General features: G+C 31.4%; 1 protein-coding gene across 1 annotated transcript; it reads right to left on the bottom strand.

Annotated features, from left to right (window-relative positions):
* LOC113521919 (cuticle protein 3-like) lies at positions 1-14,259 on the bottom strand. Its single transcript, XM_026907586.3, has 4 exons — positions 14,162-14,259; positions 11,039-11,233; positions 6,176-6,374; positions 1-853 (listed from the first exon to the last, which is right to left on the bottom strand). Exons 1-4 carry the CDS (start codon positions 14,168-14,170, stop codon positions 747-749), a joined length of 510 nt encoding a protein of 169 aa, XP_026763387.1. The 5' UTR covers positions 14,171-14,259; the 3' UTR covers positions 1-746.
* Between the last annotated feature and the right edge of the window lie 3,702 nt (positions 14,260-17,961).

Here is a 17,961-nt window from a genome sequence, read left to right as displayed (position 1 = left end):
TTTTGTAAAATTATTGACATGTTTTATTAAAAGAATAAATAGGTAGTTCCATCTCTCAATACATTTCCACTGGTTACAACTATAACAATATAAAAAAATATATATTCGGTACCTACTAACACTTATTTCATATCAAATTCTGTAATCATCTTTCAACGATATTTACTATTCTCTTGTAACTATTAAACAAATAAGAAACCATCACAATACTGCAATACAAATAAGAACACATAGAGATCTGAGTTCATTGCAAATAGAAATAAAAAAAATCCCTATTGCTGTAATAACATAATTTCAATAGCTCTAATTTAAATCATTTAAATGTTTCCTTAACACATTATATTGTTAAAAATTTACAAATCACTGCATCTATGTATAAATACAAAACAAAAAAATTACGAATTTATTTTTTCTTGTTCTCTATCTATATATCATGCAGATTCTTTCATTAAAATATTATAATACTTTACATTTTTAACAACACAAATCCGAGTTTATTCATGGAGAAATAGTACAATATATACCACAAATAATAAAAACATAAAACATCGCCTTAACAAAGTGAAACTTGTCAACCAATTGTACTATCACAACAGTAGTGTGTCATTAACACGACACGATTTATTTACAAATTAGAGCAAAGTTTTCTTTGTGTGCGTCTTTAAGGCGATGACCGATAGTTTTATTATTCTATTATTTTGTGATTAATATGTTTAAGCCTAAATATTGGTATATTAACAAGGTATTTAGTATTTGTAAGGTTGTCTGTAACCAGCGGAGGCCTGCGCTCTCGCGTATTGCTGTTGGCCAGCTCCAGCACCGGCATCACCGTATTTGCCAGGATTGTACTGACCTGGAAATTAAAAGAATAAAAAAAATAAATACCTGTTCTCACTTAGAATTATTTGAAACTTATCACAGCCTAAGTTAAGTAGAAATATATACAGATTAATATCTTTTTAAAAAATATATTTATAATATTACGATGCCTCTAAAACAGTTTCTTTGTTAATGGTTAAAAAATTTCCAAATATTTGTATTTAATAGCCGTGTGTCCTGGCATAGAATAGGCTACCCCTTCCCACCCCATGGGTGTCGTAAGAACCGACTATGTTAGGGCGAGGGATGGGCAGCAGCGTTTCTCTTAAAATATCTCTAAAGCGCTGACTGCGGTTGCAGTGTTAAAAATCGCCTGCTAAGCGTGGTAATTACTAGCAAAAACCCCCCAAGGGGGGGGGTTATGTTCGACAGTGGACAGTTAAAGGCTGATATGATGATAATGATGATAATTTGTATTTAATATTTTTCCATTTGTGAATTTTTTTTCTGAATAACAACATTTCACTGCAAGAAAAAATAAAAACGCACACGCGCACGCGCACGCGCACGCGCACGCGCACGCGCACGCGCACGCACACGCACACGCACACGCACACGCACACGCACACGCACACGCACACGCACACGCACACGCACACGCACACGCACACGCACACGCACACGCACACGCACACGCACACGCACACGCACACGCACACGCACACGCACACGCACACGCACACGCACACGCACACGCACACGCACACGCACACGCACACGCACACGCACACGCACACGCACACGCACACGCACACGCACACGCACACGCACACGCACACGCGCACACGCACGCACACGCACACGCACACGCACGCACACACACACACGCACACGCACACGCACACGCACACGCACACGCACACGCACACGCACACGCACACGCACACGCACACGCACACGCACACGCACACGCACACACACACGCACACGCACACGCACACGCACACGCACACGCACACGCACACGCACACGCACACGCACACGCACACGCACACGCACACGCACACGCACACGCACACGCACACGCACACGCACACGCACACGCACACACACGCACACACACACACACACACACACACACACACACACACACACACAGAATATGTGTGTACATTTACACATACATTTATAATTACATTCACTTCATATTCATAGATTCATCTATTTCCCTTATAAAAGAAACCAACTGAGTTCAAGATGAATGCTGTTTTCATAAACCGCAAAGCGCTAATTTTGATACAATTACTATTTTCTAGCGACTTCAAAGAGAAGAATGAATGAATGAACGAATGATAACTTTGTTTGGAAGGAAGTTGTCATTTCGGTTGTATTTTTTTTAATGTTTGTTACCTTATAACTCAGTTAGTTAGAAAAATATTCCTCTAATCGATTTACAACTGACGCCTTTTATCTGAAAGGATATACCTACAGATTACTCAAATAGAAATTTTATTAAGAAATCAAAATGAACTTGTTTTGCTACAATTGAAGCCGGTTTTTTTTTTATTAAGAACACATTCTTTAATTATAATATAATTACTATTTATTCGTGCCGTCTTATTACTAGATTTTTTTTACAACACAGAGGGCAAACGAACATGCGGCTCACCTAACGGTGACTACCGCCGCCCATGATCACCCACAATACCAGCTGTATTGCAGGTGTACTGCCGACCTTTTGATGTCACACTGACATCAATTTATAATAAAAAAATAAAAAAAATATCAGGGTCATTACATATTAAACAAATCTCTAGATTTAAAAACTTGTATTCTTTGTCCAATCTTTGTTATCCTAATCTAGGCACTCTTGATATATGACCTGACCTGACCTTACAATAGCAACTTGTAAACCCTTCACTAAACGCACCATTGATTCACAAATGTACATTCGGTAATAACACACGTCAACTTCAAAATAGATTAAATTATTCCTGACAATTTATTTATACGAAAATCAACTTTATTCCTTACGCAATACGGTAATAGGTTACATGCATCTTGATATTTAGGCTCTAGGTCTTCCCAAGATTGTTCTACAAATATAAAAAAATGTTATGCAACTTTGAACATTATCGCTTTTACTTTTAGGTCGAAATACATATAGTGTATAATCTGGCTAGTGCCCAGTTTCCCAAGCTTCGGAATCAGAGTGAGAGGTCATTGTGAAACATCGCAAAGGTCAGTACAGAGTGTTTAAGATACAGTTGGACACATAAATTATTTCAAAACTAAATACCAATTAGGGTATGTTACATTAATACTTCTAGCATCTTCTCTCTATATACTAAACTAGCCGTATTCCACGACTTCGCCTGTAATCGTATAATGATGTTAAATAGCCTATAACTCCTCAATAAATAAATAAACATTTCTAAATTATAAGTTTATTATGTTTACAACAGACAATTAATAAAATGAAAAATGTATTTAAATGTATTTAAGTACATTTTGTAATATAGTACAAGTAGTATTTTGTACAAAGTCTACCAGAGGGAGACTTTGTACAAAACTCGTATGCTTGGGCACTTCTATCTCATTCGTGTTTTCACCGTGAAACAGTTGTGTTTGCATGGCTGTGTTTTGGTTAAAAGGGTGGGATATGACAGTGAATTTACAGGATACAGAGGAATAACACCTGAGTCCTCAGGAATGGCAATGCATGGGAGGTATCATGGGCGAAATAGTCTACTCTAAATACTCTGTTATGTCCATGGTACTGCTCATGTCTATAGGCGACGGTTACCACTTTCCATCAGGTGAGCCGTCAGCTTGTTTGCCATTTTAAGTTACATAAAAAAAGTTATGAGGTAACAGACATAAAAAAATTCAGTTGAATTTAGAACCTTCTTTTTTTGAAGTCGGTTGAAAAGTACCATACATCATACACGTATCTTAGTTTACATTATCAGGTATTGTATTTTATTAAGAAATTAGAAAGTTTATAAAATGTTATTACACATCATAAAAAACGTACATAAAAACATTAATCAGAAGGGAAGGGATTGTTAGCAATGGAGTTTGATAGTCCCATTGCTAGCTATAAGCCCTATCAGGTCGACCTCCACGTGGTTCCCTCTGGAAACCATCGTGAACAATTCTTGTTAAATTCGTCACGATGGGCTAACTGATTTCATCCTCACCTATCATCCTTTACTGGTGCCTCGCCGGTGTATACTGCGGTGATAGCGCGGGTGGGGTTACTATTTCATTATCACCCATAAAAAAAAAAAACATTAATCAGGGCTATTCTAGCTAAAGCCTCTGTTATAGGCATAGAGAAAATGGATACTGATCCGATATCTATATATCGAATACCTGTGAACATTAATTTCGGAAAAAACGTTATCACCCGTTTCGATATCGCCCATATCGGTCGAATATATTAAAAGTCTTTTACCCAATATTATTTTTTTGAATAAAGGGCTTTTAACACATTCGATATTAAACCAGTAAATAGATATTGTACCAAAATATATAGATATCGCTGTATATTGCCCACAGTTACTGTGTTATGCAAAACCAGGCAACAAACATGGGGAATACTCAGAATCGAGCCAATTCAGACAAGTTTGTTTTCTAAATTGACCCAACTAGGCATCGACTTCAGGACTTCGTTTACGCAAAGCAACGTGCCCACCGCTACGCCACAGACGTCGTTAATAATGAATTTATCTTTATACATTTATCCCCTTACATAACAACTTCATTTTGTACCAGACGCAATTCGAAATAGACCGTTTACGAAGTAATTTATATTTGTAAGGCGTGACATTTGAGAGAAATAAGAGTCATCTCGTTGAACGCAATATGGGCAGGGCGTGTTGCTTTAGAAAATGTGTGGGCTTATCTGGCATCGTGAGAACTCAGTTTGGCGTAATCTTAACGAATACACGTGCATAGAGAGACGATAAAATTACAATGGATAGGCTAGACTCTTAAATTTATAATCTTACTACCTTTTACTTGCGACTTCGTCCGCGTGACTGTGTTATGTTTACTGACTGGATTTCATAGTAATTGGTTAAACCATTTAAACAAAATAAATAAACTCACTTTAACATTTATAATCTTAATAAGGATGGAATTTAGATAATGTAATCATAAATTGAAGTAAATAATTCCAGCATCGATGAAACTAAAGTAAACATGAATACAATGATTTCTTATGACATATGTAACGCTTTTTTATTTGTTACCTATTGGAGAATTAATTACGTAATAAATTATCATGAAATTTGGTATACACTTTTTAAAGTATTTAATAAGCATGGAGAAGACTATAAGTAATATAGAGAAAAATATAAACAACCGGTTATGTAGACGAAATCGCGAGTAAAAACTAGTATTATATAACACTCGTCATAGTATAATACAGGAATCGTAAATCGTACATAGTTCAGAATATATTATATAAAGTTTGAAGCTATAAATGCAGCTTATAAAAGACCAATAATTACGGCCGAGATGCGAATGTTAAGATGTATGAAGCGACAATGGATGACAGAATAAATAATGAATATGAATAAATATTGAGAAAGTCTAAAAGTCAGACCAGTGACAGAGAAGTTGCGAACTAACATATTATTTCGATGAAATAAACATAATATTTTAAAGAAAGATTTTAATATTGACGTATTTGAATGTAAAGGAATGGAAGGAGCAAAGAAAAAATGGAGATTGTGTGAAAGATGATACCCAAATTACTCTGGTAAGTGTGATATCGATCAGTGAATGTGGTAAAGTAACTGCGGTGACCGCAAATAATGTAAGAAATGATGAAGATCATGCTACTAAAAGTATGGTAGATTTGAAAGTAGATAGAGTAAAACACGTAAAGGACAGCGAAAATGTAGATGGATTGTTCAAAACGTTACTAAAAATTGTGTCTGTGAAGTGACAAATTAGTTTCTGTGTTTTTATTTTTTATTTTTGAATAGCAAATGATAGCATAGGACTAAATAATGACAATAATCTATTATTATAAATTCTAATTGTTCATCCAAACCGTGTGATTTATATGATGAATTGAGTAAGGTTATTTACGTAACTCAGTAAACAGCCCATAAAAGTAAAAAACCTGCTATACAATTAACTAGGGACCATATCATCATTACACCATATTTCATTAAAATCAGTCTAGCAGTTTTCTTCTACAAATCCAATCACACTTTTGTATATTATGATATTTTAATTTCGTGTATATTCATTAAAAAAATTGGTTGAGTTTGATTCATACTAACCCTCCTAGTGTGTCTTTGAAATTACCTTATCATTATTATTCTCTCAAACTTACCATCATCAATGATACCAGCAGCCTCATCACGAGCGTTCTGTTCCAAAGCCTTCAAGATAGCCTCAGGAGTAGGGGGAGCGGTGGGAAGGTGGGCACCTTGTGGTTGGAATCCACCCTGGCCAGCTGCGTAGCTGATGGAATAGATCTGGCCATCATCACCGGTGTACTGGAAGCCGCCCTGAGCCTCGATACCGTCAGCCTGGAAATTTGAAAAGAGAAATTGAGTACAGCTAAATACGAACCAAAATATGTACAAATTTATCTTTTTTTCAACTGAAAAGTATTAGATTTTGTTATTTTTTTAATGTGGAATTTTAACATAACCAATAGCTATCTATTGTGCTATTTATATCCATAGATTACCGTTTTTCGTCAGATGTACCATTACCTAGTTATCCATTCTAAGTTGGATAGAAAAATACACCAAAAATGAGTGTGTTTTTGTTAAAATTCATGTAAATTATTATTCTAAACATTATTTTACCAATTGTGAATGTTAACATCTGTTTTCTTTTTTTCTAAAGACTTAGACGTTTAGCCAAACACTAAATTCTTTTATTTCACCAAAAACATTTAAACTCAACAGCCTAACTATATTGTTGTGTTGATGTACTCTTTACAAATTTTAATTAGATACGTCTAAACTTTGTAATTGCAAAATATGCCTAGAGACACATTTTAATGGTCACCCATCATATTGCATAAGCATGAAAATCTTGCGTAACTTTAATATCTAAGCATCTGAGTAACTGATGATAGTCAATCATAAAGTACAATATTTCTAACCATTAGACCTGGTTTACATCACAATAGTCAATTTGAATACCACCTAATTAAAAATTTTGTTGAAATTATCACAATAAGACTCTCTAAATGAAATTAGTAATAAATCGAAATATTCAATATCTTCGTCGATTTTTTTTTATATTATGAAGGTAGTTAACAAGCATTCAGCCTGTCTGATGCTTAACTATGTAACCTTCCATAGGCCAGCAATACTAGAGGTGTCACGTACGCGTTGCCGACCCTGAAGGAACCTTAATATTTCCTTTTTAAAGAACTCCATACTACTGTTGAATATCAGAAGACTGTCTTACAGTTGGGTCATTTTTTGTTTTTTTTTTTACATTTTCATTAAATACCATTAAAACAAACTGCACAATACAAGATTCAAATGTTTTAACACTACTTTAAACTGCTATACCACAGGTAGAAATTTAAACCAATCTTATAACTGAATATAGGTAATTTGCATATCCATTCGAAGCCTGAAATTGATTCAAACGGTCCTATCTTGAACGGTAAAGTTATAATTCTAAAAATGTTTAGTGAATTGCAAAAATAGTATTTAACTACGAAAAAGTCATACGAAATAGGTAATATGTTTTTTTTTTTGTTTCCATCAAAAGATTGCAAAATAAATTACTTGTATAACAGAAGCAAAAATGACTTGGATGTTATTCCTCTGTACCCTGTAAATTCACGCCATATCCCACCCTTCAAACCGAAACACAGCCATGCAAACACAACTGATTCACGGTAGAAACACGAATGAGACAGAGGTACTCAAGCAATCGACTTTTGTACAAAGTCTCCATTCTATCTACATATTTATCCGAGAATTTCTCGCTTCTAATAAAACACTCGTAAGCTCGTATTTAGTAATGTAAACGACGCTTATGTCTCTATCTATTATGACACAGACAATAAAACTAATGTTAGCAAATGATTGTATCGTTAAATGTCTGTAATCCTGTATATATTTTGAAATCTTAATAGTTCTTTTGTAAGGATTATCTTCCAAATATTATGCTACATAAATTTTAAAATGTAAAGTTATATCTGAATATATTTTTTTGTAGTTATTGCAAATGATTTGTTTTAGACTTGAATGCAATGATGAGTTACTGCGAATGATCTTCTTGTAAAATTAAGTTTTTCTTGTGGTCGTTCACTAAATGTGGTTAATTTGTGTTTAAGAGTTTTTAATTTATAATTACAATCATATAATTAGAAATGAAGATATAAAAACTGTGATAGAAAAAAAGATACTTAAGCTTCAAACTGATCACAGTTTTTATATCAAAAAAATTACAAGATCATTGCATGTCTCATATCATGAATCTACAAACAATATTCATAATAATGACGATGTTACGTTATCTCAGGGAATTCGATCTCAAACCCACATTCAAACCGCAAGAACGAGAAGGCGTCATTAATTTTAAATGTCATAGATTATGATTAATATTATAGTAATTCACGTCAATAATGACACATTACACAATCGAAGCAAAACGGTATGAAGGTCGTTGAAATTACGATGATCTGAATTATTATAAAGTTCGATCATTGGAATTGAACTTGTAATAAAATGAAGGTCAAGACTTATATAAAATGTACAATCAGACCTAAATGAATTTCCACGGTTAGCTAACAAAATAAAAGATTGTCTACTTAATAAAATCATCATCATCATCATATCAGCCTTTAATTGTCCACTACAGAACATAAGCCTCCCCCTTGAGGGGTTTTGCTAATGGATGCAACACTTAGCAGGCGGATTAGCAATCGCAGTTAGGCATTAGAGATGTTTTAAAAGGGATGCTGCTGCCTATCCCTCGCTCTCCCTTAGTCGCCTCTTACGACACCCACGGGAAAGGACGGGGTGGCCTATTCTATACCGGGACTACATGGCCATACTTACTTATAAAATATAGGTAAATAATTTTGCAATTTTGTGTCTGAGTTAAATAATATAGAAAATTTATAAGTATCCAAAAAAATCTTTGCAAACTATTTGTTACTTTTACGTACAATTGGTTGAGGTTGCTGACATTTCTATTCGTAATTCATGTAACATAACAATCTTTTTAATTCTCACATATTGTATATGAAATAGAATATTATTATATGGAATATTCAAGCTTTGCTTTTGTAAATACACATTCTGTATCAATCAATCAGGCAATCTTTTGTGAACAATTTGAACACTTAGATGATTCTATGTTGCAGATATTTATTAAAATAGTTTCAATTTGATTGAAATATTTCTAAAATACTTCTGTAAGACCTATCAAATATAAATTAACACTCATGTGATTAATATCGTTGAAGATATCATTTATTCCACCTATACCTTTTAAACGTAATTAATTTTACTCACTGATAGTCGTGTCTTTTGCAATTTGTATATTATTTATTTGAATATCAATATAGTGAATTATTATCTTCTATCTCTTAATTATTACGGCATTAATATACTTTGGAATAAATGATTAAGTGGTAATATTATATTACTTTGTAACATCTCCATATGAGCAAAGTACCTTAATCATATTTAAGATCTTATAATAATTACAGTCTTTAATAATACTATAAATGTCTGAGTCTACTTTACCATAGTACCGACATAGAATAGTTCACCTCTTCCTTTACGGAAGGTGTCGTTAAGAATCGCCTAAGGGAACTTAATGATCAAAGAATGGACAGCAGCATCCCTTTCATCAAAGCCCAATTGCGGTTGCCAATCTGCCTGCCAAGCGTGGGAACTACTAGCAAAAAACAAGCCTTTTAGGTAAGGCCTATGTTCATTACAAATAAAAAAATAAAACATTTTCTTTTTTGATGTTACTTTAGATATAAGTCATTATTAATTGTTATTTGAGAAAATCTCGACCGATTTAGGACTTTTTAATGGTCCAATTCAGATTTCTAGAAAATAGAAAAAAAATTGGAATGTCTCAATCAAGACAAAGTCGTCAATTTAACAAGTCAGAAATGAAATAAAAATTATCGTGGCGTTAAAAATATCTTTAGTTATGGTTTCGCATATTAATTTCACAATAATGCCCAACAATATATTTCTAAAGTTTAATGTGTACTAAAATAAATTATAATTAATTACAGAATCAAATCTTTTGCAACAGAGTCGCTCCCTGCAATTCGTCACGGTCAAAGTTGATAGACGATTTCAATATATCTCTATGGTCCTTTGCATAATCCTCTCGACCTTTAGCGTCTGGTCACTGCCCTTTCGTACGATTGTTGGATAGGCGATCTAACCTCTAATCTAGACATAGGTCACTAGTATTACACCTAATAGGTCATCACTAGATCCGGTGTTACGTTCTCACACTCTAGATTGTTTCAATGTATTCCCATTTGATCTATTAGGTGTTTTGTATTAGTTTTTACTGACTTCAGTAAAGGAGAAATTTCTAAGCGGCTTTCAAAAGGAGATTTAAAATTTATCTGTATTTTTTTATAAATCGTCATCGTCTTTCTATTCCTACCGTAATTATTTATTCGGCGGTCGACGTAATATGTTTTTCCTTCCTTTATTCTCTATTTGGAGTTATTTCCACATTTACTCCCATATGTCTATGTCTTTTTAAATCTTTCTGTACCTTTATAGCTGTTCTTATTCATACTTAAAGTTGTTAGTTTCATAAAATTTCATTGTGACTGTGTTTCAAAAATACGTCACCAATTCTGAAGAAATTTTAGTAATAGTAATCAATAATGTTTATTTCCATGTTAGCATTATACTAATTATGTGATCTCTGAAGCTGCTATTTTTGTATTTAGATTAATTATGGCAATATTTTTATCAACACACGATTCCATATTTAAATTTAATTTTATATAAATGTAATGTGTTAAATAACTTTATTGTACTCTTTATATGTGTTATGACTAAAAATTCTACTGTCCACTTTATATATTTACTTCTGTTCTATATTTTCTAGTATTACATTTAATAAATTGTACATCTGTTATTAATAGATGGCGTTTAAAAATAAAAAACTATTACGAAGAAATTATAATTACATTTAAAGGTTTCTAAATAAAAGATCTTACCTCGTGTCCTTGCTCCTCGGCTTTAATACCATTTTCAGTTTCATAGTTATATCTGAAGGAGTCTTCTTTCACGTCTGAGTCCAGGGCGAGGATTCTGGCGGTCTTCTCGAAGGATGCCTGGGGCCTGTTGGATTGTTCAGGGTAGCTTGCGGCGTAGCCAGCGGCGGCGATGCCGAAGAAAGCGGAGATCAGGATCTGATAATTGAATAAGAATTAGATTAATGATTGAAAAACGGTATTGTTGGTTTGGAGAATGAATTAATTGATTAATTGAGAGAATTAATAGAAAAGTAGATGCGTAAGAAAAAAAATAAGTGATAGGATAAGTGATTGAGGTGTCCTCGCCCTTTTCAGAGAAAATTAAAGCCACAGTATTAAATCAAGGCTGGATCACTATTTAATAAAGTTATATACCCATATTGATACATATTAATGTTAAAATTAAATTCTTTGTTTAATAACGAATTATGGGAAACAATTTATAATTAAATTGTCTCAAATACTTATTTTTTTTTTATTAAATCTTTGATTTAACTTTAATCCATTATCTTTGTTGAGTGATATTTTTGGTAAAAGTTAATTAGTAATATTGTTACTTTAGAAAATACACTGTATATACTGTGGAGAAAAAACAACGATGGAAAAAAATTTGAAGATGCTATCACTGATAGGAATTTGCAGCAAACTTTAAAAAAAGGGTAAGCACAAAAGACTATGGTTTTTCTGCCTGCCCGTCTTTTAACATTAATAATTAGTTATATTTTTTTTTTACCTAAAAGAATATAAATTTTAGAATTTTCCAATACAAATTTTGTTAAAATACGTATAGTTGATTTTTTAAATACGATATTTTGCAAATTAACAAACGGGATTTTTGTTAGCATAATCTTTATTTTTTATATTGAATCATTGATATATAGGCATTAGTAGTATTAGTAACTATTTCAATGTATCATCCACACCTATTTTTACCGACTATAAAAAGAGGATGTCTATTCAATTCGCCTTTATTTTATGCGTTACGTAGTTATCATAATTATCTTTGCCACTTTTAAACTGTGTTTAATACTTTTTTAATTTTTAGTTTAATACCTATTTCGTCAACATTTAAGTAAACTTTGTATATTAAAATCATTAAATGATATATTTTACAAAGCCGTACTAACGTAATATGAACCGAATTGTAAAGCCATACAATACAAAATTACCTAATACCTGTGCACTGCGGAATGACACAGTATGTTTGTTTCTCATTCTCTATAGATTAAAGACATCTCATTACATATATTTTGAATGTAGAATGTATGTAATAAGAACACACTTATATCAAACGATAATTGCAAAGTTTCCCAAATATTAAGTAAGAAACAAAACTAAGGCTGTCACACCTACATTATTCTAAGAGTCTATTGTTCTGTAATTATGCAAATATAATTTGAGAGTCAGGTACAAATTTGCAATTTTTTATGACTACAAAAACTGCCAAATAAAAAGATAAAATAATTGCTGGAGATAATAATTGGCACGTAGAATTAATATTAAATATTATTGTTATAAATCTAAATAAATGTAGAGGAAGGTGGGAGATATCGGATAGTTAAGCTTAAAACATAATATTTGATCTAATTATAGAAATTAAGTACATATATCAAGCAAAAACTACTGTAAATTGAGTACATGAATAGGTTACGTCATAATTTAAATAAATAAAAATTTAAATCTAAATAAATTTTGGGATGTTAATATAGAATTAGGAAAATATATATAGAATTAGGAAGAAATATGGATAAATTAGAAAATATGATTTGAACATTTATTGTTTAGAAATCATCTTACGAGATTGATTTTTATTTCCAGCTTATGTTTTAGATTATAAATGTATTTACATATTATTTTAGACGCCTATTTGATTTGAGGCGATATTTACATTGAAGATTGATATTTACTTATTTTGCCTTCTAACTTTTATAGAAGATGCCCACGTCCCAGTAGAAATAAATTTAGATTAAAGATAAGGTTGAGAATTTTTGAAAATTTTAAATAAATAAGATTAGAATATGAACATCAAGAAAGATAAAAATATATTACAATAATCAAAGAGAACTAGTATCAATCTATATGTATGTATTTACAAATAATTATAAACTAAAAGTTGATTTTATATCATTAACCAAAGCTGAAATTAATCTATACAATTTTTCCTAAATAATAACTTATTATAATCATCAATTTTACTTTATTTTATTATTTATTTATTCATTAGTACATGTATGTGTACAAGATGGACTTAATACTAAAAGCATTCTCCCCCAGTCAACCTTAGAGAAGTGTTAGGATATCTTAATTATGAAAAATATACTATGAATTACTAATGACAAATGTTATTACGTAAATTGTCTAATAACATATGATTACAAAAACGGTATAGATAATGAATGTTCCCGCAGGATATCAATCATTTTTGTCGTGAGAAATCTACGCATACAACTTTAACATAGGTAATTTGTTTTTTGTCGCGCACAATTTAAAGGTGTGAGACACTAGTACGCTTAACTGAGTGCCTTCTCTATGTAGTTAATTACAGCTATTGTAATAATAAATCACAAATAAGATCAAGAAGAGATAAATATAACAATGGATAGACAAATTTCTTAATTAGTACATATTAAAAAAATCTCTAGTGAAGTTACTGCAATAGTGCTTTGTTACCGTTTATGCGTAAGTATTATAAAAATGTATTTACTAACACAAGTATGTACTATTGTAAAATCACTTTTTGTGTACTTTTATTACATAAATTATATTTTATCACTTTTATTGTAAATTAGATTTATTTAATTTATTTTTATCTAGAGTTAAAATAGAATTTATTGACCGAAAAAGAATAGTCGATTAGTCGATCGATTGTACTAAACTTTAATCAATAAAAAAAATAATTGACATCACTTCTCGTACTCATAAGTATTACATAAGAATGTCACCCTTATAATCTTCGTGTAAGTTCTCGTTTATCGATGAAATTAAATAATCGATAATTACATAACTGACATTTATCTCTTCAATAGATGGCAATCGATCGTCATCGATTATCGATGAAATGTATTATAAAAAAAATCGACTCACCAGTTTCATATCGGTATGTGTGGTGTCAGGTCGAAGTTGAAATCACGAATGTTGTTAGGAGACCTTCCCCCGTATTTATATACGCCTCTTGGTGTTACAAAATTCATTCTAGTTTATAATGAAGCCACATTTCCCGATAAATATATGAAGTTCAAACATAGATTTTTTTGCGTAATGACCTCTTTGTTACTTTGTTCTGCGGTTTAGGTGAAATGCAATTTTTTGGTGTTAGTTTAAGAGCTTGTGTTTTTGACAGTATGTCATAGATACATACTTTCGATTCCTTCTCAAAAAATGAATGTTTAATACCTATATATTGAGTAATAAATAATACAATATACACAAAAAATATAATATGACAAAGGAAATAAAAATGTTGGATAATAAAATAAAATATTAATTATATTAATCAAGAACAATGAAGAATTATATTGAAATTAATTAAATTGAAGTAATAATTAATTAAATAAAAAAACAATTGAGCGTTATTTTTATGTTAATTAAATTAAAATTAATTAATTTTAAAATGATTATTTTATTATTAGTCAGTAGCAATAAATTAAATAAATTAAATTGTTGAATTTGACAGCGCCCTTTCATACGCGTAATTCATATTGGAGTGATGAGCGCCGGTTACTAAATTTAGATTAATTGTTTTTAGTTTATTTTTTAAACATGTCCAGAATATAATTTCAATGAATGATTTTAATAATTGAAGTATTTTTTTTTTATATGTTACAAATTTTTTACTTGCTAATACGTAAATGTGGATTTCAAAATTAGAAAAATCAAAGGAATAGACCGTTTCTAGATGGGCTATTAATTAAAAACAAAACTTTAAGTTACTACTTCAAGGATACAATTGTGAAAACTGCATCCAATTTGGTTCAATAATTTTTGTATGATGCCGAAATAAACATACAATAAGACAGACAAATTTCTAAAAATTTAAATTAATAATAATTTTCTAAAAATTCTGTTTTAAATTTGATTTATTAAGATTCGATTTTGACTGAATAAGCTTGATTTTTTAAATCAAATTAAAAAAATATATATAAGTATACCCTTCACTGTGTTTACTAATGAGGAAAAATAGTAAAAAAATCAAAACGATATCTTTATATATTTATTTTGAAAAAAACATTTGGTAACATGTAAACAGCCAAATATTAAAATAAAAACCGATTCTAGACGCCCAATGCGATTTATAACCCCGGCATTAAATTTGAAACTTCAGGTATTTAAAGGATATAGGTATACATAACAGATAGAGCGAGGGATGGGCAGCAGCGTCCCTCTTAAAACATCTCCAAATCCTAACTGCGGTTGCCAATCCGCCTGCCAAGCGTGGCAACTACTGGCAAAACACCCCAAGAAGGAGGTTTATGTTAAACAGTGGACAGTTAAAGATTGATATGTTGATCTTGATATACAGACATCGTCTACTTTACTTTACTTAATTTTATAACATAAGTAAAATAACATAGTTTTTGTATCGTTCTTTCATTATTGTCATGTATCATAACAAACAGTCTATTGTGGAATTCTCTCGCTCGGCTGTGAGCTGAAGTAGATGGAGACACATTGCGAGGACTTCAATCGCGAAGGAGAGCCTCATGAACGATCCACAATCATCATAAAACCACGACCACTCTGTCAAGAGTGAAGAGAGAAGAGAAATAACAAATTATATTATTTACATTTGGATATCTTCAACTGTATAATTATTTATTTTGATAATATTATTTAAGTAACAGAAGTTTTAAGCTCTCGTCAGTTTTATATTTTTATTATATTTATATTTTTTACACATATTTTTATTTTTATTTAAAAACTAAATCAATTTAAAGGTGTGAGACACTGGTACGCTTAACTAAGTGCCTTCTCTATGTAGTTAATTACAGCTATTGTAATAATAAATCACAAATAAGATCAAGAAGAGATAAATATAACTCAGTACGTCTAGAAATTATGACAATTTTGATATAGTTTTTTTTTTATCGAAATTATTTATTCTCATTTTAGTTCTCCATTAATTTTATTAAGATCAAAGTTAACACTTTCTATAAGAGAGTATATTAGAATTCGCTCATATTTCTATCCGTAGTGAATGTGTAAAGATTTAAATGTAAAGTAATCACCAATTCTGACCCAAACTGGTGACTAGGCGATTCATTTTGCAATAAATAGGGTTTATTTTTATACTAGCTGTATCTTGTGGCCCCATCCGCATATGTCAATATATTAAGTATCTTTTGCACTAAGTTAGGATATAACCTGGCAGTGTGCCTAATTTCAATCAAATCCGTCCAGTAGTTTTTGTGTGAAAGAGTGACAAACATTCGTCTATCCATTCTTATAAACTTTCGCATTTATAATACTACTATAATTCGTTCTTGTTATTTATATTAGGTGTGTATTAAATATACTTCGGCTCTGTAATATTATTTAAAAATACATCTTTAAGCTAAAACATTTCATCAAGAACGGTTTAGTACAGTAAGGACAGAACAGTAACTAGTCAATATCTGTACGTGGGTGATATTTAAGAAAAAATAAGGCGTCCTTATGAGACCAATAGATGCCAATACAATAATTTGTAGACATTCTATCTGTCTGTATATTTATTCTGGTGTCACGCAGAAACTAATGCGCCTTATTACATAAATTACGACGAGATTTTCACAGCTGTATTTTTGAAGGTCTAATTTATAGGCCGGTGTATATTTTATCTTGATCGCCCATCGAGAAGTCGTCAAAATCTTTAGTATTCCTTCTTTTGAAATTGCAATAACGTATAGTCCATATTTGATTTTCCTTCAAATAAAAAATAATTCGATGATTGATGATAATAATTTTAAAGAATAATGATTTTCCATCAAAAAGTTACAACACAAATAGTGAGTTATTTATTTAACACTTTATTGCACCAACATTACAGGATTTGTAAAACAATTTTCAATAAGTATAGTGTAGTACAAAAGGCGGTCTTATTGCTAAGCAATCTCTTTCAGACAACCTTTGGGTAGAAAGAATTAAAGAATAAATAGGTAGGTGGCGCGTTAAAAAAATAGATCTGTTAAAATAATGTAAATGAAGAAATGTGAGCATTATTTTGACAATCTTCTTAGAGATAAATCAAAATTGCCGTGCTGGCCAGATACATGCGAGCAGCGGCCGGCAAAAGTTGTATGAAAATCCATATCTGTCGTGTTTTGCGGCCAGATAAATTACTATGTAAACTCATATCTGTCCTGTAATTTAAAAATGGAATGACTTTTACTTCGAAACATGGCTACCAAGGAGGTAACTAATAACAGGTTTTATTTAAATTTCGAACTAGCTTGCAAATAGAAAGCTGTTTATTTAAAAAAAAAAACAAAGGAACAAAATGGCGCGTGAAAAATTATTATTGTTAGTTATTCGTCATTGAACTTAAAAAGTGTTTTTGATTTCCGCGCATTGTTTGAGAAAAGTACTATACGAGCCTTGGCCACAACTAGGCATTGATAGACTCACGTATGTGTGCCTCGGCTACGCCTCGGTCCACATTTGCACGTTCGTCCATCAATGCCTCAGTTGCTGGCCGCTGCAGTAATGTACTATACTTTCAAACAAATCAATATTCAAATGTTAATAAGTTCATAAAACAATAAATATGTACTTAGCTGCGTTTAGCCATCCGATATCTCTATTATTAAATCAAAACCCTGAACTTCAAACCAACGTGAACTTTACAAGTAATACCGTACAAAGGTATGTGACCTTTTTTCAAATGTTACTTAATATGTATTAGTTAT

The sequence above is a fragment of the Galleria mellonella genome, unplaced genomic scaffold (assembly GCF_026898425.1).
Source record: "Galleria mellonella isolate WM207_F2 unplaced genomic scaffold, CSIRO_AGI_GalMel_v1 utg63, whole genome shotgun sequence".
Lineage (NCBI taxonomy): Eukaryota > Metazoa > Arthropoda > Insecta > Lepidoptera > Pyralidae > Galleria > Galleria mellonella.
This window is presented reverse-complemented; position numbering and strand designations above follow the sequence as displayed.